Below are 24,969 nucleotides of genomic sequence, written 5' to 3' on the forward strand. Positions count from 1 at the left end.
ATTATAAAAGCAGATTACATTTAATGTAAATAAATGTTACTTATGTAAACAAGCTATGTATTTCTTCTCTTGCAAAATCAGTTGTCTCCCATAACAGTGAAATATCCAAAACACAGTCTATGAAAATGAAATAACTACGATGAATTTCAAGGACTACTGAACTACATAGCATATCTGAAATGAATACATATGGCAGGGAAAAATAAATATTATATGTTTCATGCCTGCCAGTTGCTTACTGTAAATTACAGTTGTGCACTATGATACGTTCAATAGGTTATGGACCTAGAGCGTATCAGATAAGATGGCTTGCTGATTTATGAGGTAAAATCTAACCTGCATGACAAACCAGCACATCACTGTGTTTGTCTTGGAGACGTAAATATGCCCTTTATTAACTACTGGCCACTTAACAGTGCAAAAGCTTTAATCATCCTATACACAACTGATAATCTTACTTTTACACAGATGTTCTTTCAATTTAATTCCATTTCTTTCTCTGATGAAGACTGTGGTGGAAAGCTTATTTGTAAGTGTCTTAATTGTGCCTATATGCAACTTAACGTGTCATCTTTATGGTAAGTATCAATCTATCATTTACAAAGGAGTTCATTAGAATAAAACCACTTCACTGCTAGTTTTAATTTTTCTTTAATTGCCTGCTGCAATTTTATGGTGGCGCAGCATGTGTAAAGCAGTGTGTCATCTGCTTATCATACTACTGTATTGGCTCCTATGTGGGAAGGTAAATTGTTACGGCAATAATGGAAAGAAATGAACCAAGAGCCAAAAGCTAGGTGGCATGCCAGTCTGAACCTCCTTCAGCAACTAGCATCTATTCTCAATAAAGATAAACTGTCTCCTGTTGTTTAAACAGGACTTAATTACAGTTAAAGTTGGGTTGTGTGTGTCATAAACTTCGTGTTTTGCAAGTAGGGTGTAGTGCTAAATGGTATACAGGCTTTAGTGAGATCACAAAGTATGACAAACAGGTCCTTATTTTCAAAATGCAGTTAACACCTAGTTGTTAACTTCAAAAACAGATTTGCTGTTGGAGAGAACATGCTTATAAAATATTTATTAAGCTGGCTGTACATTAGAAACTGGAATACTGGAACAACAAAAACTGGTCAGTAGTTGGACACCTGCTTATCTTTCTTTCTGAAGATTTGTATCACCATAAAAATTTTGAGTTTACCAGGAAAAATACCAGATTTCAAACATTAATTAAAAATGAAATTAAGTGGTTGACAGAAACTTCTTTTAAAAAATTACAAAATTTGAGAACCAGAAGAAATAGTAAACAATGTTTTGGAAAGTATGAGTGACTGGTTTTGTGCAAATGATCTCACTCGCAGTTTTATTAAGTCAACATATTCAGTTCTGCACATCTAGATGTACTAGAGCCATGTAGCACATGGTAAATGAATAATTTAGGGCAAAAAACTTCAAAATTATTGGGTTTCCATATTGATGAGATTTTAAACAGGAAAAAACATATTTCAGACTACTAAAATAACTTAGTTCAGCAACATTTGCACTTAGAATCATTGCAAATCTTGGGAAGATGCAAATCATTAATTGACATATTTTCATTTAATAATGTCACACAGAATAATGTTGTGGAGTAACTCATCTTTAACAAAGAAAGTCTTCATTGCCCACAAACGCACTGTAAGAATAAAATGTGGTGCTCACCCATGATCATCTCGTAGAAATCTGTTTAAGGAGTTACGCGTTTTGTCTACTGCTTTACAGTACTTATTTTCTCGTGAAGTTTATGTAAACAATTAACTGCGGTTCAAAAGGAACAATGTTGTTTATAACTACAATATCAGAAGAAAAAAATAACATTCATTATGCCATATTAAGGTTGTCTTAAGCACAAAAAAGGTGCACAATGCTGCAACCACAATTTTTGATCACAGAGCCAAGAGAGTAAAATAGCCTATTATGCCTACTTTCATATGGCATCATATTTTGGGACAATTCATCAGTAAGAGAAAAAGTATTCATTGCACAGAAGTGTGAAATCAGAATGATAGCTGGAGCCCACCAAAAACCACCTTGCAGACATTTATGTAAGAAACTCATTCACAATACATATATTCACTTACGAAGTTTGTTATAAATAACCCATCCCAATTCAAAAATAATAGTGAAGTGCATAGCTACATCACTAGAGGAAAGGATGATCTTCGCTATTCTGGGTTAAATCTGACTTTGGCACAGAAAGGGGTGAAACTGTGCTGCCATAAAAATCTTTGGTCATTTGAGAAAAATAGCATTAAAAGTCTGACAGGTAGCCAACCAACATTTAAAAACAAATTAAAAGAATTTCAGAATGACAACTCCTCTTATCCAACAGATGAATTAAACCGACATGTTCATTACAGAATGTCATATTCATGGTCTATGGAAGAAGTACAGGGTGCAGCAGAACCGACTACGCTGTTTCTATCGATTACCGCTGGGGCTGTGGTGGGGATAGGCAGTTGCACGTGGTCTGCCTTTGTTCAGTCACTGACCCCCTTTCAGTAGCCAACATGGTCTGCACCAGTGCACACTGTGGTTTTGCCGTTCGCGCTTGTTATGGAAACAACATATCTGTGATCGCTACACAATGAGCTTTTCAGCGACAGTTCAACATTCCACTCAAAACTTTCGCTGAAAATAACCCCCGAATTATTCATGGAAGACCACAACATTCGCCTAGAGTGACAGTGTGGCGTGCCGTATCACAATCTGGTCTAGTAGGCCCTTACTTTTTTGAGGAGGAAGGAGTGAGGGTGACAGTTAATTCCACATGTTATGCTTCAATGCTGTAAAATTTTATGCAACCCAGAATGGACTAGATTGTTGAAGAACATGGACTGGGGGACTTGTGGTTCCAACAGGATGGAGCTACTGCTCACATATCTTGAATTTCACTTGATGTTTTGAGAGGAATGTTTGAGGGATGCTTTGTCTCTTTGAGGGGTGATGTCGGGTGGCCTGTGCTGTCACCAGATTTGAGCATTTGTGACTGCTTTCTTTGGGGATATAGGAAGGAAAAGGTTTTCAAAAGCCGCCCTCACACCCTACCAGAGTTAAAAGAGCAGATTATTGACAGAGTGAATGCCATACTCCGCACTGTGTGTGCAAGAGCTGCTCGAAACTTCAGGGATCACCCACAACAAAGTATTAATGCTAATAGCCACCATCTTGAGGACATTATTTTCAAAACTAAATGAATGTAAAATGTTATATAGTACCAATTTAAAAATAAAACATTTTTTCTCTATATAATCAGATTTACTTTTTATAGCTCCTTAAAACTGCTTAGTCGGTTCTGCCGCACCCTGTATTAATGAAATATAATGTAGAGAGAGACTTGTGAATGATCAACATGTAGCCACACTGACAAAGTAATTTGCGATGTGATAAAATGATTTGTTCCACATTACAATTTGTCATGCAAATGATCAATAGAACATGAAATCACCCAACCAACCAACACTCTACAGTTCTGGAGTTCGAAACCTTTCTAGGAGTTCAGCAGCAAACACGTCTGATGCATATATGCCATTTTCCTTAAGGGGGGTAGGGCGTCAAACGGGCCGACTTGGAGCAGGAGAGGCACCACAGGACATTTTATTTTCTACTGTCTATACTTTTACAAATAAATTCATAAAACTTTGTCAGCATGACCAGGAAGAATTCAGGATTCACTCATAGCAAAAACATATCAAAATAATTTTTTTTTTTTTTAGATATGAAATTTCATCATTTTTTTCACTTACTATTGGCTGCATTTGTTGCTATAGGTACATTTTTCTTCACAAGTAAGAGAGATTCTTTGATGAATTTTGCACAGCATACAAACCATACTTACAGGTGTATGAACCTCTAGAATTTTCCAAATCTATTAAAAACTGTGGTAAAAATTGAGATAATTAACTACAAAATTTGATTTTTTTTCTAAACATAAAGTTAAAAACGTAACAGCTCATTCATTTTTTCATAAATTAAATAGATTCTAGAGTTTCAGACACCTGTAAGTATGGTTTGTATGCTGTGCAAAATTCATCGAACATTCTCTCTTACTTATGAAGAAAAGTGTACCGATAGCAACAAATGCAGCTAATAGTAAGTGAAAAAATGATGAAATTTCACATGTAAAAAATATTATTTTGTTATGTTTCTGAACTTCCGCTGCTACGAGTGTGAATCCTGAATCTTTCCTGGTCATGCTGACAAAGTTTTATGAATTTACTTGTAAAAGTATAGACAGTGGAAATTAAAATGTCCTCTGGTGCCTCTCCTGCTCCAAGTCAGCCCGTTGTCCTACCTCCCTTAATTTTGTTTCTCAGTTCACTTACTGAGGATGGTATGTAATCATTCATGACTTCTGGGTCAAGAAGTATATCCTATGTGAGGGTTTGAGAATCTCCCATCCTGTTTCATAGTTTTAGGGAACACCACCTACGTAACATTCAGGTGACTTCAACATCAGCCATAGTTACAGTCCCACATAAGAACTACTGATTCAGGAACATGTGCAGAGGATAGGTACTTGGTAAAGTGGATGTTAAACATAACTCAATTTAAATGTAACACAAATATGAAGAACAAACTTCTCTGTGTCATAGTGTATACCTTCAGCAATAAGTAGGACTGCCTTACTAAAGACCATCAGTCCCATTGGATTATGGAAGGACCGGGTAGGAAGTCAGCCATGCCGTTTCAAAGGAACTATCCTGGCATTTACGTGAAGTGATTTAGGGAAATCATGGAAAACCTAAATCAGGATGGTCGGGTGGAGGTTTGAACCGTTGTCCTCCTGAACATGAGTCAAGTATGATGATACCATAAAGAGAGTCTATTCATGTAGGTATGTGCCATACTTTGGTCTGCTGTGAAAATTTAGGCGAGGAGATGATTCTCTATGAAGTAAACAGCCCCTAAGTAAAACATTCCATAGTATATTATGACAAAAAAAACTCAGAAGTTATTGGGCAAGCAGGTCGATTGGTTGGTTTAAAAGATGGGGGGTGGGGGGTGAGGGGGGTGGGGGGTGAGGGGGGTGGGGGTGGGGGAGGAAGGGGACCAAAATACAATTACTGAGGGGGGGGGGGGGGGTGGAGGAAGGGGACCAAACTACAATTACACAAGGAAAGAAAGAAGAAAGGAGACATACAGCATAACAACAGGAGAAAGGAAGAACGACAGGACAACCAACACTACTATGGAGAAAAAAACAGAGAGAGAACATTTAGAAGGGGTAAAAACAAAAGAGCAGATGACTGGCTGACCACGAGAATAAAAATGAAAAGCCAGCCACTCTGTGACACAGTAAAACATCCACCCCAAAAGCACTAGGGTGGAGAACACAGAGAGACAAAGGAAATGCACTAAAACTTAGATCAAATGATAAAACTCACCCTCACAAATAAAACGCAAAACTAAATCAGCCAATGAGGTGTTGTCAGGTAAAATTGGCAGCAACGAGTCCAGCAACCCAAGATTCCGTCACTGGGCAGTCAAAGTGGGACAGTGCACCAGAAGATGGGCCACTGTCAACCGGGTGCCGCACCAACACTGAGGCAGGTCTTCAAGGTGCAGGAGGTAACCGTGGTCGCCCAAGCACGGCCAATGCGGAGCCGGCAGAGGACAAGTGTACTGTTGTGCCATTCTGTCTCCCAAAGCCGAAAAACCCTGCGGCATAAGTCAGAACGTAGGTCAGGTTCAGAGATGCCCATCTCCAGAAGCGGTTTCTGTGTAGCCTGTTTTGCCAGCCTGTCAGCAAGTTCGTTGCCCGGCATTCCGACGTGACCTCGGGTCCAGACAAACACCACTGAATGACTGGACCGTTCTAGGGCATAGATGGACTCCTCGATGGTCGCTACCAAAGGATGACAAGGGTACCACTGGTCGATAGCTTGCAGGCTGCTCAAGGAGTCAGTACGCAGGAGAAATGACTCACATGGGCTTGAGCAGATGTGCTGAAGAGCACGAAATATGGCCGCCAGCTCTGCAGTGAAAACACTGTAGCCATCGGCCAAGGAGTGCTATTCTATATGTCCTCCATGAGCATAGGCAAAGCGAACGCGACCATCAGCCATCGAACCATCAGTGCAAACCACGTCATGGCCCTGCTACATGTCGAGAATCGAGAGGAAGTGACAGCGGAGAGTCGCAGGGTTAACTGAGTCTTTAGCACCACATGAAAGGTCCTGGCGAAGCCACGGCCTAGGTGTACACCACAGAGGTGTACGTGAATGGACCTCAAGTATAGGTGGTAAAGGGAAGGACTCCAGTTCAGACACAAGGGATCACATGCAAACCGCTATCATTAGCCCTGACCTGGGCTGCCGATGGGGGGAGACGGGCTGCCACGGGTGGGAAAAGGAGACTGTAATTCGGATGTGCAGGAGATCTACGAACATGTGCAACATAACTGGCGAGCAGTTGTGCATGTCTAACCTTCATCAGAGGGACTCCGGCCTCCATAAGGACAGCGGTCACCAGATTCGTTATAAAAGAACCTGTCACTAGGCGAATGCCACAGTGGTGCATTGGGACAAGTAAATGCAATGCTGAGGGTGCCACCGAACCATAAACCACACTCCCATAGTCGAGGTGGGGTTGAACAAGTGCTCTGTAGAGCTGCAGCAGCATAGAGTGATCTGCACCCCAGTTGGTGTTGCTCAGGCAGTGGAGGGCATTGAGGTGCTGCCAGTATTTCCACTTAAGCTGACGAAGGTGAGGTAGCCAAGTCAATTGGGCATCAAAAACCAGTCCTAAGAATCGATATGCTTCCACGACAGTGAGTGGATCATCAGTAGGATAAAGTTCTGGTTCTGGATGAACAATACGATGCATAACACACAACTTTGCGGCCAAAAACTGGAAACCGTGAGCTAGAGCCCATGACTGCACCTTGTGGATGGCTCCCTGTAGGTGCTGCTCAGCAACATGAGTACTGGTGGAGCAGTACAAAATGCAGAAGTCCTCTGCATACAGAGAAGGTGAGACAGATGGCCCTATAGCTGCTGCTACACCATTAATGCCCAATAAAAATAGAGAGACCTGCGAGACCCCAATCTCCTGGATATGGGGAGAATTATGGGAAGCTCCAACTTGGACGTGGGAAGTACGAAGCGACACGAAATTCTGGATAAAAATCGGAAGCGGGTCTTGGAGACCCCACTCGTACAATGTGGCAAGGATATGATGTCGCCAGATGGTGTCATACACTTTTCGTAAATCAAAAAAAGGCGGCAACCATGTGTTGGCATCTTCAAAAAGCCATTTGGATGGCAGACTCGACAGACACAAGATTATCAGTGGTACAGCGACCCTGACAGAAGACGGCCTGACATGGAGCCAGTAGGCCATGTGACTCCAGGACCCAACCCAAGCGCCGACACACAATATGTTCCAGCAGCTTACAAAGAACATTGGTGAGGCTGATGGGCAGTCAGTTATCCACATCAAGCGGGTTTTAACCAGGTTTGAACACCGGAACGATGATGCTCTCCCGCCATTACGATGGAAAGATGCCATCGCACCAGATCCGGTTGAAGATGTCGAGGAAATGTCGCTTGCAGTCAGATGAGAGATGCTTAATCATCTGACTGTGGATCCGATCTGGCCCAGGAGCTGTGTCAGGGCAATGTGCAAGGGCACTGAGGAGCTCCCACTCTGTAAATGAGGTGTTACAGGATTCAATGAAGCATGTAGTGAATGAGAGCACTTTCCCTTCCAGCCGCCGTTTGAGAGTCGAAAGGCTGGGGGGTAATTCTTTGAGGCAGAGGCTCGAGCAAAGTGCTCGGCAATCATGTTTGCAGTTTGCATAGGTAGATAACACACCATTTATGTTAACACCAGGAACACCTGTTGGGGTCTGGTACCCGAAAACACGTTTCATCTTTGCCCAGACTTGGGAAGGTGACGTGTGGCACCCAATGGTGGAGACATCACTCCCGACACTTCTGCTTCTGTCGTGTGACAAGTCGGCAAATGCGGGCATGGAGCCGTTTAAAGGCTATGAGGTGCTCCAGGGAAGGATGCCACTTATGTCGCTGTAGAGCTCGTTGACACTCCTTAATTGCTTCAGCAACTTCCGGCTGCCACCAAGGGACTGCCTTTCGCCAGGGACATCCTAAAGAGCGAGGAATCGCGTTTTCTGCCACAGAACAATTGCTGTAGTCACCTGCTCAACCATCACATCGATGTTACCATGTGGGAGAGATTCAACAGTGACAGCAGACATGAAAGTTTCCCAGTCTGCCTTGTTTAAAGCCCATCTGGGCAGGCTTCCATGGGCCTGACGCCGGGGCAGTGGCAGGAAGATGGGGAAATGGTCACTATCACACAGGTTGTCACTGAACTCAAGGGACCCCTTCCTAGTGAGACGAGCTGAAGAAGACTCATGCTTCTCCGGCTCAGAAGTGGGGACTGATGTCCCCAATGGTTGGAGGGGGTGGGGGAGAGGGGTGTTGCTCCAGAAGTAGGTGGTGCGGGAGCAACAGGGAGGGAAGTACCCCCTACCATCAAGGAGGCAGGTGTAGTCTTCTGGTTCTGAGACGCGACAGGAATGCGAGGAACTGATGGGGCAACAATTGTTCTCACAGCGGCGGTGTAAGAGGAGATCAAAGCCAGAGGTTCTAGGTGCTGAAATTTCCTCTTAGTCTCAGTGTAGGTCAGTCGGTCCAGGGTCTTATATTCCATGATCTTCCTCTCTTTCTGTAAAATTCTGCAGTCTGGCAAGCAAGTTGAATGAGGCTCTTTGCAGGTCACACAGATGGGAGGTGGGGCACGTGGAGTATTGGGATGTGATGGACATCCACAATCTTGACATGTGATGCTGGAAGTACAGCGGGAAGACATATGGCTGAACTTCCAGCACTGCATCGGGGAAGGGATATATGTCTTGACGTCACAGCCTTCGACCATCACCTTGACCTTCTCAGGCAACGTGTCACCCTCGGAAGCCAATATGAAGGCACCAGTGGCAACCTGATTATCCCTCGGACTTGATGGACATGCCAGACAAAATGAACACCTCGCCCCTATAAATTGGCGCATAGCTCGTTGTCAGACAGCAAAAGAAGGTCCCAGTGGAATGTAATACCCTGGACCATATTTAAGCTCTTATGGGGCATGATGGTAACAGAAACATCCCTCAACTTGTCACAAGCGAGTAATGCCCCTGACCGAGCAGAGGATGCTGTTTTTATCAAGACTGATCCAGAGTGCATTTTGGACAAGCCCTCCACCTCCCCAAACTTGTCCTCCAAATGTTCCATAAAAAACTGAGGCTTCATGGACATGAAAGATTCCCCATCAACTCTCGTACATATGAGGTACCGGGGCGAATAATCTTCGCTGCCATCCTTAGCCTGGCATTCCTCCCATGGTGTGGCCACGGAAGGGAACAATTTGGGGTAATATTTCTTAGCATTAAAGTTAAGACTTTGCGCGCTTAGAGACTGCTGGCGGCGGACCACCAGCAAGAGATGACGTACTATGCTTCATGGCATGTCATCCGCCCTGATGCCAGCCACTCCAACCAGGGGCCCACCACACAGGTGCCACCCAGCCTCAGCAAGGGCCACCTGGCAGGATGGCCATTGCCGGGAGTTCCGATGCCCCTTGGATATGGGCATCTAGGTACTCCATGGCATACGTGGGGAGTTAACGGCACAGGCATCAAAAGAGCGATCACTGTGTTGTAAGGGGCTACAACCAACAGGGTACATGGTGGCCCCACAACAATGGACTGGCTACCGTGCTGGATGAGATGCTAAAAAGTCCATGGTCATCGTCGGCACAGAAAGCGACACTGCATAGTGCATGGTGGAAAATACACCCAGGAAGCTGTCCTCGTCCAAGAGATGGAGAATGAGGGGGACTGCAATGCAATGACGAGAAAGTGGGCTAAAGATCTCAATGCACAATAGACACAATGCACCATGTAAGGCGCCCATCACCAATTGGCTCGCTCTTCAGGAAAATTTAAAAAGATGGAGGTCAAACCCGACAGGGGACCACCACTTAAAGGCCGACATGTGTGAGACTCTTTTTAGTAGTCTCTTACGATAGGCAGGAATACCTCAGGCCTATTCTAACCCCTGGACCTGCAGGGGGGAAGCAGGTTGATTTATGATCTTCTTATGTGATTGTCAAGACATTGTTGGATAGATGCCTAATAAACGTAATTAGAAAATGCAGTCAGGCAATTTAATCTCAAATCATATAGGGCATGTCAATTTCTCCCAAAAAAAAAAAAAGTTAGACCTCTGTACAAAGTGTGTTAAGAAACAGGATATTTTCATTTTATCTTTGTTTTTGTAAATGGTATAGTTCTTCGAAAAATGTATATTTTGTAAATAACTCTTAAAACAGTACAGAACTAAAAAGAAATATAACTAATTAACCAAGGTTGATAGTATAGAGACCTGGCAGATGTTTTGTTTCAAAGCTCCCTCTTTAAATGTTCGAATTGACACAAATACACACTTATGCATTTTCTTTTTACTTACAAACCTAAGTAGTAAACACAAAAAAATTTAATTTTTTTTACTAATTTGGAAAGTCACAGAACTTCCTTATTCTGTTACCAGGGACAACTGATATAAGCAAAACTTCTCTGTTATAGCTATCTATATTATGTAAATATTTATTACAAAAAATTAAAAAAGTGCATTTCTATGTTTTTTTTTTTAATTATTTACTCTAAAACCTCTCTCACAAAATGTATATTGTTTGGTTAATGTGTTAGTAGTTACTCACTCCAACAAGAAACTTAGTGATAACCCACCTGAACAATCACAGTCACTGGAATGTGAAACTGAAGAAGACAGTGCAGATGTTTATATTCCTGGGAAGTTATTGATGCATTGAATGTTAGCATTTCTGTTTCAGTCCCTCATATGACCCCCCCCCCCCCCCTCCCCCCTTAAACACCCATACAAGGTAAGACGCAAAAGAAGAAAATAGTTTGTACAAAAAAAAGTAGAAGAAACTGAAATAAGTTTTACACAAGCAACATCTTCAAAACTTTGTGAAATGTATAATGTAGATGCACTTAGTGCAGAAACCGAAGGTAGTCATATATGCACTGAAAAACCTAAACACTGCTATCTTGGCACCCACCTATACTGAGAAGGTACAGTTACCGACACTGTTCTGATACCAGATAGTTACGCAAAACAGCAGATACAGAAATACATACCCACTTCCTCACATTATTTACTTCAAAAGTTCATAAAATGAAGACTAAAAAAGGTATCTGGGCATGTCAGATTCCTACTGTGACCATCCATTGCAATATGATATGGTTAACGTTGCTCTGGAATATTACCCAAGTGATGCCAAATCAGGCTGATATTTACTCTGTTAATGAAAATTGTGAAAAAGTTAAAAATGCAAAATGATACACAACAAGATCAGTAAAAGCAGCATATCTCCTAATGGGAAAGGAGAACCCAAATTTATAAAGTGGTCTCACAAAATAATTCTCCTTACAACCAAAATGTGTAAAATGCCAGCTAGTGAAGGAAGTATGCACATGTATTTACTACACTAATCTGAAACTTATTTTTTCCACCAAAAGCAGTGCCACAGGACAGAAGTACACAGAGATGGCGACCCGATGCGTTTGTTTGGATGTCTTTGCGTAGGTGTCAAGAGCCACAAGAGAAATGGTTGAAGAGTGTGCAGTGTGTCTTGGTGTTTAAGGGATGACCACTGAAGTGTTATACCTTCAGGATACAGACAGTGACATAACCTATGCACTGTGGGAGGGAGAGGAGTTGATGATGAAGACAGTGGAGCTAGGCAAGTTTGTTACATGGATTAGGCATTGGGTCATGAAAGGAATAGCTCAGCATTATATCCACAGGATTCTGAGCCAGGCCATAGCAGAAATAAAATTAGCCACTTCCCAGAATACTGAAACATTAGTTATTCATTTAGACTTTGATGAGAACTGGTCTGATGCTTTGCAGAATGAAGTTCCATGTTTCCATTGGCACACATCACAAATGTCAATATTCACAGATGTTTCTCACTTTTTTGGAACATCACACAGTTTTATTATTGTCAGTGGCCTCATTCATGACAGTGCACATGCATGCTATGCTGGCAGCATGATAATTGACAATACAGCATCTAGAGGTCACATATTTCCTAAACATGTGTATGTGACTGAAGGTGTAGCATCAAATTTTAAAAACCGCTTTCAGCTTTATGAGCTGTACAGGAATTAAGACAAAAAAAAAAAAGCATATTTTCTACAAGAGGTCATCGGAAAAGTGCATGTGATGGGGCACGGGGTCTCTGTAACGTTTGTTTGTTGGTTACATGTTCCATGGATCATTCTGCACAATAGATTGTAATGATGTGGAATGAGTCATTTAACATTCACATACTGTTACATTCTGAACATTTCTAAGACTTTATTTTTACAAAAGGACATACATATGTGAGTTAGTAATTCCTACCCACCACCTTTTACACGTAACAACAATGGAAATTCTTCAACAGATTCTACAGAATGGAAGGTGCTGCCACGGAGAAACTTTACCAGTTAGTTATCAAATTTTATTTCATATCACTGGGTAAGTTATCAAAAATTTTTGTTGCAGCACTTTTTGCTAAAGAAACCTTAATGTGGAGTAATGAATGGAGTTTTTCCTTCTGGTGTTGTAATTATGTCCCTCATTGTTCCTTTTGAACTGTAGTGGATTATTAACAACAAACCTCATGAGGGAATAAATATAGAGTGAAGCCTTACAGCTTTGAAAATGGCTGTTATACAACAACCACATACAAAAGTTTCAATGTAAGATTAAACAGTCAACTGGTTGCACATAAACTTTAAGAACACTGTCTTGATGTTCCCAGCTGGGTACACGTGGCAAATGCTACAATGTTTTGTTTTATTTTTGACTTGAGCATTGCTGCTCCAAATTCTGACTACTGATTTTTAGCAATGTAATGCTGATAACCCCAGTAGTTGTTGAAACCAAGGTCAATATACATAATGTTTATGTGCAACAGGTTTGCTGTTTAATCTTATATTGATACTGTGAAGCAGTAGTCAGAATGCACAACTCCTTAAACAGATGCCTATAAGATGATTATACTTTTATTCTTATTCTTACAGCACTCTTGTGCTATGGGGGCTTTCTTAAAGAAGAGCTACCCCAGAACATTATTCCATATGACATTATCGAATGAAAATATGCAAAATTTGTTAACTTACTGATTTGTCTCTCCCCAAGATTTGCAACGACTCCAAGCACAAATGTGGCTGAACGAAGTTGCCTTAGGGATTCCAAAATGTGTTTTTCCCTCAATTTAAATTCTCATCAATATACCCCTAAGAATTTTGAAGTTTCTATGCTATTGATTATTTCCTCACCATGTGTTACACTCATCACTGATGAAATACCTCTTGATATGCAAAAATGAATATGATGCGTCGCTTTAAAATTGAGGGTGAGACCATTTGCAAGAAACTAGTACTTTGAAGAACTTTTTTGCCGTTTCTTCCGTTTCTGTATGTATGCTTGGATTGATTCCAATACTAGTGTCATCTGCCAAAAGAACTGAATTCTTGCTTGTCGTATCCTACACAGAAGATAGTTTAATACATGGGAAACAGTAGTGGACCTAAGATTGAACCACAGTATATTTTAGAAGACTTTGTTGTGAGTAACTATTTCTTGACAAGCAGTGGTGGGTGGGACAAATAATTAGTATCTCGCATGTGCTACAAGGTGAAACCGTCTCCTTTATGATATCTCATGGTTCCGGCAAATTCTTTCAAATGGCCACCATCAACAGTTCAGCCTGCAGCTTCCACTTCCCGAGCATTGATCTTGCTGAATCACCCTTGTCCATGTGCAAATTCAGCTCGGCTATACAAGATCAATGTGGAACAGATGGAAAAACATATGAACTCTTTTCAACAGTGTAACATTGATTGTTACAGTGTAGGCAATTTTAATTCAAGTAATGTCATAAATTATGACCAAAAAAAGTGAATAATATAGGAACCAGAAAAGTGTATACACAAAGCTATTTTCTACATCTATTTCTTTAACATAATGTTTGAACAAAATGAACCATTGTTTTCCCACTCACTTCTAATGATGTAAAGTACTTATTCTGACTATGATATAGAAGTTTTGCATTACATTTACTCGATTTCAGCAATCAACTAAAATTTTTAAGTTCCAGGACTTTATCTTGAAAGTAGTTAGGTTTAACAAATTATGCACCACAAAATATTGCCCAATCTAAATGTACCTTCCATTAGTACAATGACCAACATAGCGCAATTTTGGGAATATTCAGGATGTGGGTTTCAGAGTAAATAATTTATCAAACAAAATAAATTAATTAATTAAAAAAAATAAATAAATAAATAAAAAAAAACTTCTCTAGTCTTCATATAAAAATACTTTTGGCAGTTTAAGAATTTCCAACATTAATACTATAGCTCACAGTTAGCAGTCTTTCCACTTTATAACTTTTCATGACAATTAACATAATTAACATCCAGTGACTGTTCATCTTTTCAAAACATACTTGTGAAGTTTGCTGAGAGTTACAGAATTTCGTAGCTCATTTTTCCAGACGAAATACGGAAAAAAGCTCAAAAGTGTGTATGGGTTAACTACATCTGACAGTATTGAACAAAGTTTTTACCAAAAATAATTTCAAATCTCTATCACTTGTAATTTTTTTATAATCATCTTTTGTTTTTTTACTCCTGTTTTGACATATTTACAAATACTCTCATGTAGAGGGGTCTATAAATTTTTAGCAAAGCATCACAAAATCAAAATATTTTAATTTTGGAAAGGTGTCTTCGGGAATTTCAACCCTTATGTCTTTCAGAAAACTTTAAAGATGTGACACATTTGCTGTTGACATGTATGATCTGAGATGAAACAGCCCTTGAAGAATAATAGCATTATGTTAAATTCGGAAGTTATTACTTACCTTGTAGCTAATGTAGAATGATAAAATCTCATATTGTAACACACTGGCAGGTGATACCTCTGAACTGCAGTAATAAAGGAAGAGGGTGGCAACAAAATACAGATACTACTTTCTCTCAACCAATGTTGCCTTACGAACACAAAATAGCGACACAAACGTATTGTTACTGCTGAATCACGACATTTCAATAATAAATGGAATGTCGCTGCTTACCGATCGAATTTTAACAGTAAAAAGGTACATATTGTTTGCACAAACCTTTATGCTTAGTAATTTCTTAAAAGTACGTAAATTTTAATATTATTCTAGACAGATAGGTTGCCCTTTGAGTAGGAATATAATGTACCAAATTACCATGTGAGGGGCGCTGATAGTTACGCCATAACCAATCCCTTGAGGTGCATCCATGTAGGGGTTAAATTTCGCGTATTTTCCACGGTCCACTTGCTCCATAACTTCTTCCACAATCTTACTACGAATTATTCCATTAGCTGCACAGACAAACAATATACAATAAAATATTCTAGAAACACATTATTGAATGCCGGTGCGCAACTGCCAAGCTGAAATAATTACCGCGTAAATTGCGGACCATGTCACTGTTATTTTTTCCGTGAGACCTCCAAGCCATCGCGAACTGCCGGTTGAAGCTCAAGTAAAAAACACAACCTACAGCAACAAGAGCGAAGAAGTGAGTCATAGGAGCTGCTAACCTGCAAGATTTTGAAACCATTATATATGGTTTTATGAAGAAAAACATAGCAAGTTTCATATAACTACACTGCATATTTTACACAGTGACGGCTCTAATTCATAACATTTCTTACCATAACAGTCGCACTAACCTGCTATTGTACGTAAACTGTGTAAGGGCAACTGACGACTTAAAATTTGTCCGACCATGACAGCAGCCTATCAAGCATATTGCGACGACGTATTTAGCACACAAAACAACTGAAATACGCAAAAATGTTGTAAATGTTTACCAACCAGCAGCTTCTAATGCTAACAATACGATTGTGAATTTCCGCAGAACTACAATTTCAACTGCAGCAGCAGAACCGAAATTTCGCCAAAGATAGTATTGTGAGAATAATAACGGACGTCTCCAGTAATGTCACTTGCGGCCAAGGCATTAAAAATCTCCCAGCTTTACTAGTTCTTTGGATTTCCTGTATCGTCAGGCCCGTCCACACGCAACGATCTGTCTGCGCAAATGTCTGCGCACATCACATCTGCGCAGACAGATCGTTGCGTGTGAACAGAAGATTTGCACCAACCTGAGGTGTGTGCAAACCTGGAAGTTGGAGTTGGAGGTTTGAGCGAAACCTCTCAAATCTGTCGGTTCAAACCACATCTGCGCAGACAAGTTGGAGCGTGTGGACAGGAGATCGTCGCAAATCTGGCGCGAAACAGCTGTTTGCTCAGTCTAGTGTTTGTATTTGTGTGCACAGGGCATTAAAATGGCTGATACTCGTCAGTGTTCTCGAGAGTTTGTAAGTGAATTCATTGAAATATACAGAAACCACCCATGTTTGTGGAAGATTAAAAGTAAAGAATATAGTGACCGAGACAAAAAGACAGCAGCATACAATGCTCTAATTGAAAAATTGCGGGCAGTTGGCGCCTCGGCAAACAGGGAAACGGTAATAAAAAAATAATTTCGTTACGAACTGACGAAATTATTTGCGGATGAATGTCGAAACTTATAATTATCTCTTAAAGCATGTAACCCCTCATATTATGAAAAAAATACTTGTATGAGAAGGGAAATTTCTCCTCATGAACGCCTGGCAGTAACATTAAGATTCCTAGCAACAGGAAGGAGCTACAATGATTTGGAATTTTCATCTGCAATATCGAAACAAGCATTGAGTGAAATAATACCCAACACATGTGAAGCTATTTACGCTTTCCTGAAAGATGAGTTCATGAAGGCAAGTCAAGTAAATTAGTCTGTCAGCGAACTGTTTACCGAAAAGAGTTATCCAAAGTTCAGAAATCTAGAAGATCTGGTGTAGGAGTAGATCAAGTATACCAGCCAACGTTATGGTATTTTGATCTACTTGGCTTTCTTAGTGATCAAGAAACGCCAAGACCAAGCAGGATTACAATTGAAGATGAAATTGGAGTGCCAATGTGCGAGGAAATGGAACACGAGGTTATGTAAAACAAAACAGGTTCGCCCTGCAACTCTCGCAGTAAATTTACGTGACAAAACTGCTTTCGCTTTAGCAGCCACTGTCTGCACCATTTTGACCGCTATCTCTGTTTCCTGCGGTTGGTCTGAATGTTTTTTGCAACACAAGTTGCGAACACAGACCACAACAGAACTTCCTCCATTTCTATTTTTCAAAATAACTGAATTAAATTTTGACGTTTTCGGGGAGCGTAGTCGCTTGCCACTGATATTTCTTTTCTACACCGACAGATGGCGGGCGAGTAGTAGATTGGGGTTTGTGTCGTGTGAACACACCACATTTGCAGCGATCTTTTGCATGTACAGACATCTGCGCCGATGTCTGCGCAGACAGATCGTTGCGTGTGGACCGGGCTGTCCGTAACAGTAAATAACGGAAGTGTGTATACTTTGAATTTCTCTGTGGAAGAAATCTCTCCAGACAGAAAAAATAAAGTTTGAAATCTCTCAGTCGCCTGTCCAGTCCCCTCAATAGGGAAAATTAAAATGTGGAAAAAGTTGGTTCGTGGCAGGCCGACAACGTAACAGTACCTGAAAGGTAGAATACCTTATTTAAAAGAATTGTAAACTCTCTTTTAAATGCAGTGACCTCAATTTTCTTTTGTAAACAGCGTTTTCACGATAGTAGGAGAGATTTCCGCCAACTATAATCACATGATTTTTTTTTATATAATCAAAATGCTCCGTCAGTTTTTAGGGTATACAAAGCTGTTCAGTATGACCAAGATTTACCGACATAAAGCAACTCTGAGAATGTGGGATACTAGGTTAAATCTGTAACGTCTCAAGAAAATATTAATTTTTGTCTTGTTGGAATTTCAATGTCTGTTTTCGAAATTCTTGATTCAAGAGTTCGTAAACTATATGTCAAAATGTGGTACCCGAATTATTGCTTCTATAATAATAAGATTGAGGAATTTATATCATGGCATGCGAAACGAGAGTTTGGGTAGACTATCGATCTGATCATATGTGTGCTGTAAACTTGCTTGTGAAAACTGTTTACTGATGACACAACAATCAAGGCACAGCACTCGATCTTTTTCCCGGGTACAGTTCAGATGATAACACGGCAGACAGGATCGTACAACGTCTTTGGGCCGTGTCGAGAGCGTGGCCAGATAGGACCACGCCAAGGGCGCAGGCAAAGAGGGGGCGCAAAACTGCCCGGAAAATAGTTCAAGAAAGAAAACTGGCTTAACAATCAGGAGAGGTACATTTAGGTTACATGTCCTTCGTGTTCCTACATTCTGCCTACGAGAAGGAGCCTTACCTCAGACCGCAATAATATTCTCGCACCTACAGCCAGTGCTTTTGCTCTGAAACATGAGCTTCTTCCGTGACAAATGTTCAGATAACTTACAGGATTGCATTCAGATAACGTCGTCGACAAACAGCAGCATTTCGACCCATGACTTTCAAAGCACAAGTGAAACGACAGATTGCTGTTCATGGGAACTGATTCCAGTTACATTTTTCAATAAAGCTGCATTCTCGTTAAATCCATTAACAAATTCACAAAATTTGCTAAATCTGTAGGGAAAACTACGGAAAGAAATTATTTTAATTTTACAAGAGTGGGGGCGGGCAACTTCGGCAGATCTGCCAATGATGTAGAACTGTTTCGGTACAGTTCTGACTGCTGGAGAGTCCTAAAACTGGAGTACATTAAACACTTCATGCCCTAGTCTCACAAAGACCTATATATGTGATTTAAAACAAGCAACAATGATCTGCTAACACCAGAAGTAATGTTTGTGCATACTAGATTGACACTCACCGTGGTGGTGGAAGCATTTCCCATTGTGTATGAGTTGGTATATTTTGCATATTTTCGCTTTGTTTATTGTTGAGCAGTAAGGAAAGTCTAATTATTGTTTGCTGCCAGATAAGCTAAATCAATACGTTAGATAGTTGTGCCCGTAAAGAAGCTCAGGTATAGCACTGTAATATATCTGTTTCTAGCATACAATGCAGCACATTTCTTGCCGAGGAAATACATTGTGAGGATGTAGTCCAAGAAACCTAAGCATACGTTTTTGAGAATATTAGTATGTTCTTCTTTTATCAGTCTTTGAGGTAGACCTACGCTACATCAGTCACTTTTTAATGATCTTTGCGTTACTTTTAGCCCAGTATTGTTTCATTCTTTCTGATCTGGCTTTACTTTCTTCTACAGATATTTGGAGTATTCTTTGGTTTTGATTTTCACTAGAATATTCTCTCTCTTATCTTGGGTTACTTTTTTTTCGCTTTCATTTGTGAGCATATTTTCTATGACATGGAGTTCTTTTACGTCTGTGGGTAGATCGTAGTATGGCCTGATATTTACAACTACCATAAATAAATAATGCAGTAGATACATCTGCATAAACTTTATCAGCCACCAAGAACACACGCAACTGACTCAGACCAAGACTCAGGTCGTACTACCCACTCTCTTCACAGCCCAAAGATCTTTTTCTTCTCGTGGCCCAGGGTCTCTGGCAACTGTGTGGAGACTGATGCTTCCACAGAACCCTCCGCCGGGAGTGTGGAGCTCTGTGGGCTAGTTGCGTCCTCATGTGTGGTCGGCACAGCTGCGCTTGAGCAGTCATGTCGTTGCTGACACATTGGGAGACATGGCAGGACGGTTTTTTGTGGGGGCCGCACCTTGCGTATGTTGTGGTGCGACGTCGGGTATAGCGGTAGGTGAGGATGTGAAGGTGAAGGTGTGGTTGACTGGTTGTGTTGCGGCTGGCGCTTGAGTAGCCATGGCCAGCGCGTTTCCTGAGTGATTGTCGTAATTGATGAATAGATTGTAGATGTGGTACGGCACCAGGTGCTGCAGGGGATGTTGTGGGTGGCCGTAATGTGACCTGGACAGCAAAGTTGGGTGTGGTGGTAGATCATTAGATCAGTCATTAAGAGATGACTGTGCTGGTGGCAAACAGAGCTTGAATGTGCTTTGGCTGACAATAGTGTCGCCCTTGGGATGCGATGCATCCAGAGTGTCTTGTAGGACCCAGTCATAATTGAGACTGGAGAGGGAGATTATCTTGGACTTACCGTGAAGCAAGATAACAAATGTCTGCAGTCCTTTTTGGAGTATCCAATAGTGGCTAGTGCACTATTTACTAACACTGCAGGTAATGGCATACCGACCTTGAGGTGTGCGTTGTTGTCAGGCAATGCCAATGGCTGTGGCATGAGTTGAATGCTGTATTGAGACTGATGATGTGGTAGGTAGCGAGGAAGAAGTAGGCACCTTGTATGCTGTGACCATTTTGAAGTGATTGTTGACATCCGGCATTTGCACATGGCATGCCTATGAAATCTGGCTGTAGGTGTGAGGTGGGTGTGTGGCATGGGGTTGCGTCCCATTTGTCACAGCTGGCCTTTGTGAAGAAAGCTCAAGTATATGTGTGTGTGTTGTTGCAAGTTCAGCTTCTGATGCATTGATGTGGTGGTAGAGGTCAGAATTTTCATTGAGAATTAGTCATGCTTCTGTGAAGCAGTCATTGTATTGCTGCTGAGTGGAGATAATGCTTTGAATCGTAGAGATGCACTGGCAATTTGTTTGTGTCATAGACTTGTGTGTAGAAACATGTCCTGCAGAATGATGTGTAATAGGTGAAGTCTTAGAGAACCATCCTCAAACCCAAGCCATGGTAGTGTGGTGTGTTAATGTCATATGCACTACACTGGGTGGAAGTTTGCAATGGCATAGGAAGTCCATGCTGATAATAGGCTTGCACACATCCATGACACAAACTGTGCATTGTAAATCCAATGTAAGCTGAACAGTGTATGCGGTGGTGGAGATATCCGAGTCATCTGTGGAGTGTAGACTAATAGTCAATGATGGATCAAAACTGGGTGTGCTGTCATGGGGTAAGGAACTGAGACCAGAGACCATATCCACAAGGAAGAATTGTTTCATAGTTAGGTTTCGAATGAAGAGGCATTCATTCAGGCGTGCCATAGAAGTGTCATGAGACTGTGCAACATGCGAGGGTGATAGGCAACTATGTTTTGCTGAGCTGTCTGCCTAAAGGCAGTATGAAACCATCAGAATAGCAGTTGTGAAGAGGTTGTGTCACTGCGCATTTCCTTGTCCTGTGGTAGGGGCAGGGTGTTCTTGCTGTGGCATATTGGTGCTGGATGTGGAGATATAATGTCACCTTCAGGTTGTGTTGAGCTGGCTCTGATGGCAGTGGTTGGAATTGAAGACGATAACATCTGAGTGCTGCCTGTCATGTCATTATTCTCATTTATTAATTGATGGTAATGGATGATGGGGAACGTAAGGTTGGCTACCATGAGTTGTTTGTCAAGAGGTTCAGACTCATTCATAATCATGACTAGTTGTAGTCCAAATGGTAGTTTAACCGTCGTTAGATTCCATAATACCAAGCCCAGCGTGAGGACACAGTCTATGGTTGCTTGGAGATGTCGCAAGATGTGTAGCTTTTGATCGGACATAGGTTTCTGTATTTGTTGTTCAGGGGTACATAGACACATTGTAGGATTGCGAACTTTACTGTGTTGTACTTGTTCATTTGGGGTAGTGACATTATGACATCACTAACGATTTCTGCTTGACCCACTAGATGGCAGAGTTAAGTAATGCATCTAGCATCGTTATCAAGGACTCCTCGTCCCACAAAATAATTGTCAGTCTTGATGAACCACAAGATGGAACTGGCGACATCAAAAGGTGGCAATTTGAGGTGTGTACTAAGCTCCAGACGCAAAGCGAAGGCTGAATTTTCAACATTGCCTCTTGCGACAGGCAAGGAGGCCACCGATTATGCATAGAGCCTGGTTTGTTGCAGCAGAATGGTAAGTATCTAGATGCTTGTGATTCATGATGGGGAAGATGTGGGAGACATACATTTTATGTCACATATATGTTGCACTAAGTTTTGAACAGGAACACTGCCCATAAATGCACTGTCTTCCAAATCTAAAAGCAGGTCCTTAGTTTGAGGCAACATGCCTGCCATTGTTTGTGACACACAAATGGTTGTTGCGGGGTGCTGTGGAAATGTTCCCATTGTATACACAATGCAGAAGGCACAGATGGTGTGAAAATGTTCCTACAAACATTCTGGGATCATTGTCCACTGGTAACGCTATTAATAATGGAGTTTTACTCACAGTGTGAGAATGGATTCATAAATGGTAGGCACTGCTGATGTATCGAAGGTTTGATGATGTTGGTAGGGGCAAGTCTTGAGTTCTCGGTGCACTTGGTTTTCAACACTTTTTATGTACACTGAGAATACTTCACATTCTGCACTGCAATCCAGATGCAGTGCACTGGTCAGAATGTTTTGTGATAGTGATAGCCGTATTGTCATGATGAAAAGTGGCAAAAATTCGAAGAACTGTGCATTTCATGACTGACATGGAGCATCAATGTGGATAGATCACAGTATGAGCTGGTACTTATGACCACCATGAATAAAAAATGCAGTGTATACATTTACATAAACTTTATTAGCCAACACAAATATATGCAACTGCCCCGGATCAAGACTCTCTGTACAGTTCAAGGATCATTCTCTTCTTGTGGCAGAAGGTCTCTGGAGAGTGCATCATGATTGATACTCCCACAAGTCCTTCTCTGTTTCCTTAAATGAATTTAGTTTGGTTTTTCTGCTGTGGAAGCAGTCAAAAATTTTGGGGTAGTCAATTTGGGTTCATTCTGAGGATATATCCATAAAAATCAATTCTTCTTTTCCTCATTGTGTCAGAATTTTTTGGTATGGGGTTTCCATTCCTGATGTGGTTTAGTTTGTCGTTGTGGAGTGTGGGCTTAGGATTTTTCTTAATATCTTCCTTTGTTAGATCTCCAGCCGCAGAATTTGGCCATGATCGGTGATAGACAGTGTTTCATCTCCAGAACAAAATTTTCATTCTGCAGCAGAGTGTGCACTGATATAAAACTTCCTGGTAGATTAAAACTGTGTGCCGGACTGAGACTTGAACTTGGTACCTTTGCCTTTTGCAGGCATGTGCTCTAACACTGAGGTACCCAAGCACGACTCATGACCCGTCCTCACAGGAGATGAGGTACTGCTGGAAGTAAAGCTGTGAGGATGGGTCATGAGTCATGCTTGGGTAACTCAGTGGTAGAGCACTTGCCCCCGAAAGGCAAAGGTCCCAAGTTTGAGTCTTGGTCTGGCACACAGTTTTAATCTGCCAGGAAGTTTCAGTGTTTCATCTGTATACAGGGCTTCTGGTTAGATCTAGACAGCTGTTTCACTCCCCCATCCCCACCGCCCTCCCGACACACACACACCTATCTCTGTATTTTTCATCAGCCTTATGAGTGTTTGATGCAACTCACCATGAACTCCTGCCCTGTGCAACCACTTCATCTTAGAGTAGCACTTGCACCCTAAATCCTCAATTAGTTGTTGTTGATGTGTGTTTCGATCTCTGTCTTCCTCTACAGTTTTTACCCTCTACAGCTCCCTCTAGTACCATGGAAGTTATTCCCTGATGTGTTAACACACGTCCTATCATCCTGTCCCTTCTTCCTCTCAGTATTTTCCATATGTTTCTCTCTTCAGCAATTTTGAGGAGAACTTCTTCGTTTCTTAGCTTATCAGTCCACCCCATCCCCGGCATCCTTCTGTAGCACCACATCTCATATACTTTAACTCTATTTTGTTCTGGTTTTCCTGCAGTCCACAATTCACTACCATACAATACTGTGTTCCAAACATACATTCTCAGATGTTCCAGTATTCAGCATCCTTCTGTAGCACCACATCTCACGTGCTTTGACTCTCTTCTGTTCTGGTTCTCCTACAGTGTCTGCCCCCATTAGCTGAATGGTCAGCACGGCGGAATGCCACGCCAAGGGGCCTGGGTTCGAACCCTGGCTGGGGCAGGAGATTTTCTCTGCTCAGGGGCTGGGTGTTGTGTCGTCCTCATCATCATTACATCACCATCTTTGATCTCTGACATGCAAGTCGCTCAATGTGGCATCAACTGCAATAAGTACTTGCCCTTGGCCAAACTTCCCCGAACGGGGGACTCACAGCCCACAATGCCATACGCTCATTTCCATTTCTCCTGTTAATGTCTCCTTTCTTACTATGCAGAAATTTCTTCCTCAAATTAAGGCCTTTGTTTGACGTTAGCAGAGTTCTTTTGGCCAGGGATGCCCTTCTAGTGACTTATGTCAGCTAACACTCGAATTGCAAATACAGATTTGTTAAGGCATTTCTGCAGTTCTGTGGTGTGCTCCTCCCAACTGGAAAAATAAATAAATAAAATAATATAAAAAAAAGAAAAAAAAATTGACATGTTCTACATTCACGAGGATATCTTCAGCATGGATCAATGGAACAAAAAACTAATCTAATCTAGAACTCAATGATCGACCTATCAGTCATGGACAATGAAGCATACTTGGTGTGTAATATCTTTAAGATTACTTTCTTTTTTTCTAGCAGCTTGAAACACAGTTCTCAGTTATGACATGCTTTTGTCAATGTTTAATTATTGTGAGATGAAGGTGGATTATTCAAGATAGTGTTTTATTTAGTTAGAGTAGGTGTCCACATACCTTACAAGCAAAAGTCCCGCAGTGGCGAGCCAATAAAACGAATGCAAGTGTATTCAGAAGTGCTACTCAATGACTAATGTCAATACCAAAAATTATGTCAAGCAAGAGGTAATATAGCAGAGCTCACCAACCATACAGCACTCTGACGTAAATTTATCAACTGTTCAGCACTTTTGGGTGTATGACTCTTACCCACTTC

At 41.3% G+C, this 24,969-nt stretch overlaps 1 protein-coding gene across 11 annotated transcripts in view; it reads right to left on the reverse strand.

Moving 5' to 3' along the window:
* Nucleotides 1-16,152, reverse strand: part of LOC124803120 (protein-L-isoaspartate(D-aspartate) O-methyltransferase) — a 52,638-nt gene extending 36,486 nt beyond the window's left edge. For 4 of the 11 annotated variants that reach the window (XM_047264289.1, XM_047264283.1, XM_047264290.1 and 1 more), the window contains exons 1-3: nt 15,849-16,148; nt 15,580-15,672; nt 15,358-15,494 (exon numbers count right to left, since the gene is read on the reverse strand). In XM_047264289.1, coding sequence (XP_047120245.1) covers nt 15,358-15,494; nt 15,580-15,672; nt 15,849-15,906 — 288 coding nt within the window. In that variant the 5' untranslated portion in view covers nt 15,907-16,148. Of the gene's footprint in view, nt 1-15,357; nt 15,495-15,579; nt 15,717-15,848 lie in introns of all 11 variants that reach the window. The other 7 variants (XM_047264282.1, XM_047264286.1, XM_047264285.1 and 4 more) reach the window with 6 other exon arrangements.
* Nucleotides 16,153-24,969: the final 8,817 nt, after the last annotated feature.

The sequence above is a fragment of the Schistocerca piceifrons genome, chromosome 6 (assembly GCF_021461385.2).
Source record: "Schistocerca piceifrons isolate TAMUIC-IGC-003096 chromosome 6, iqSchPice1.1, whole genome shotgun sequence".
NCBI lineage: Eukaryota > Metazoa > Arthropoda > Insecta > Orthoptera > Acrididae > Schistocerca > Schistocerca piceifrons.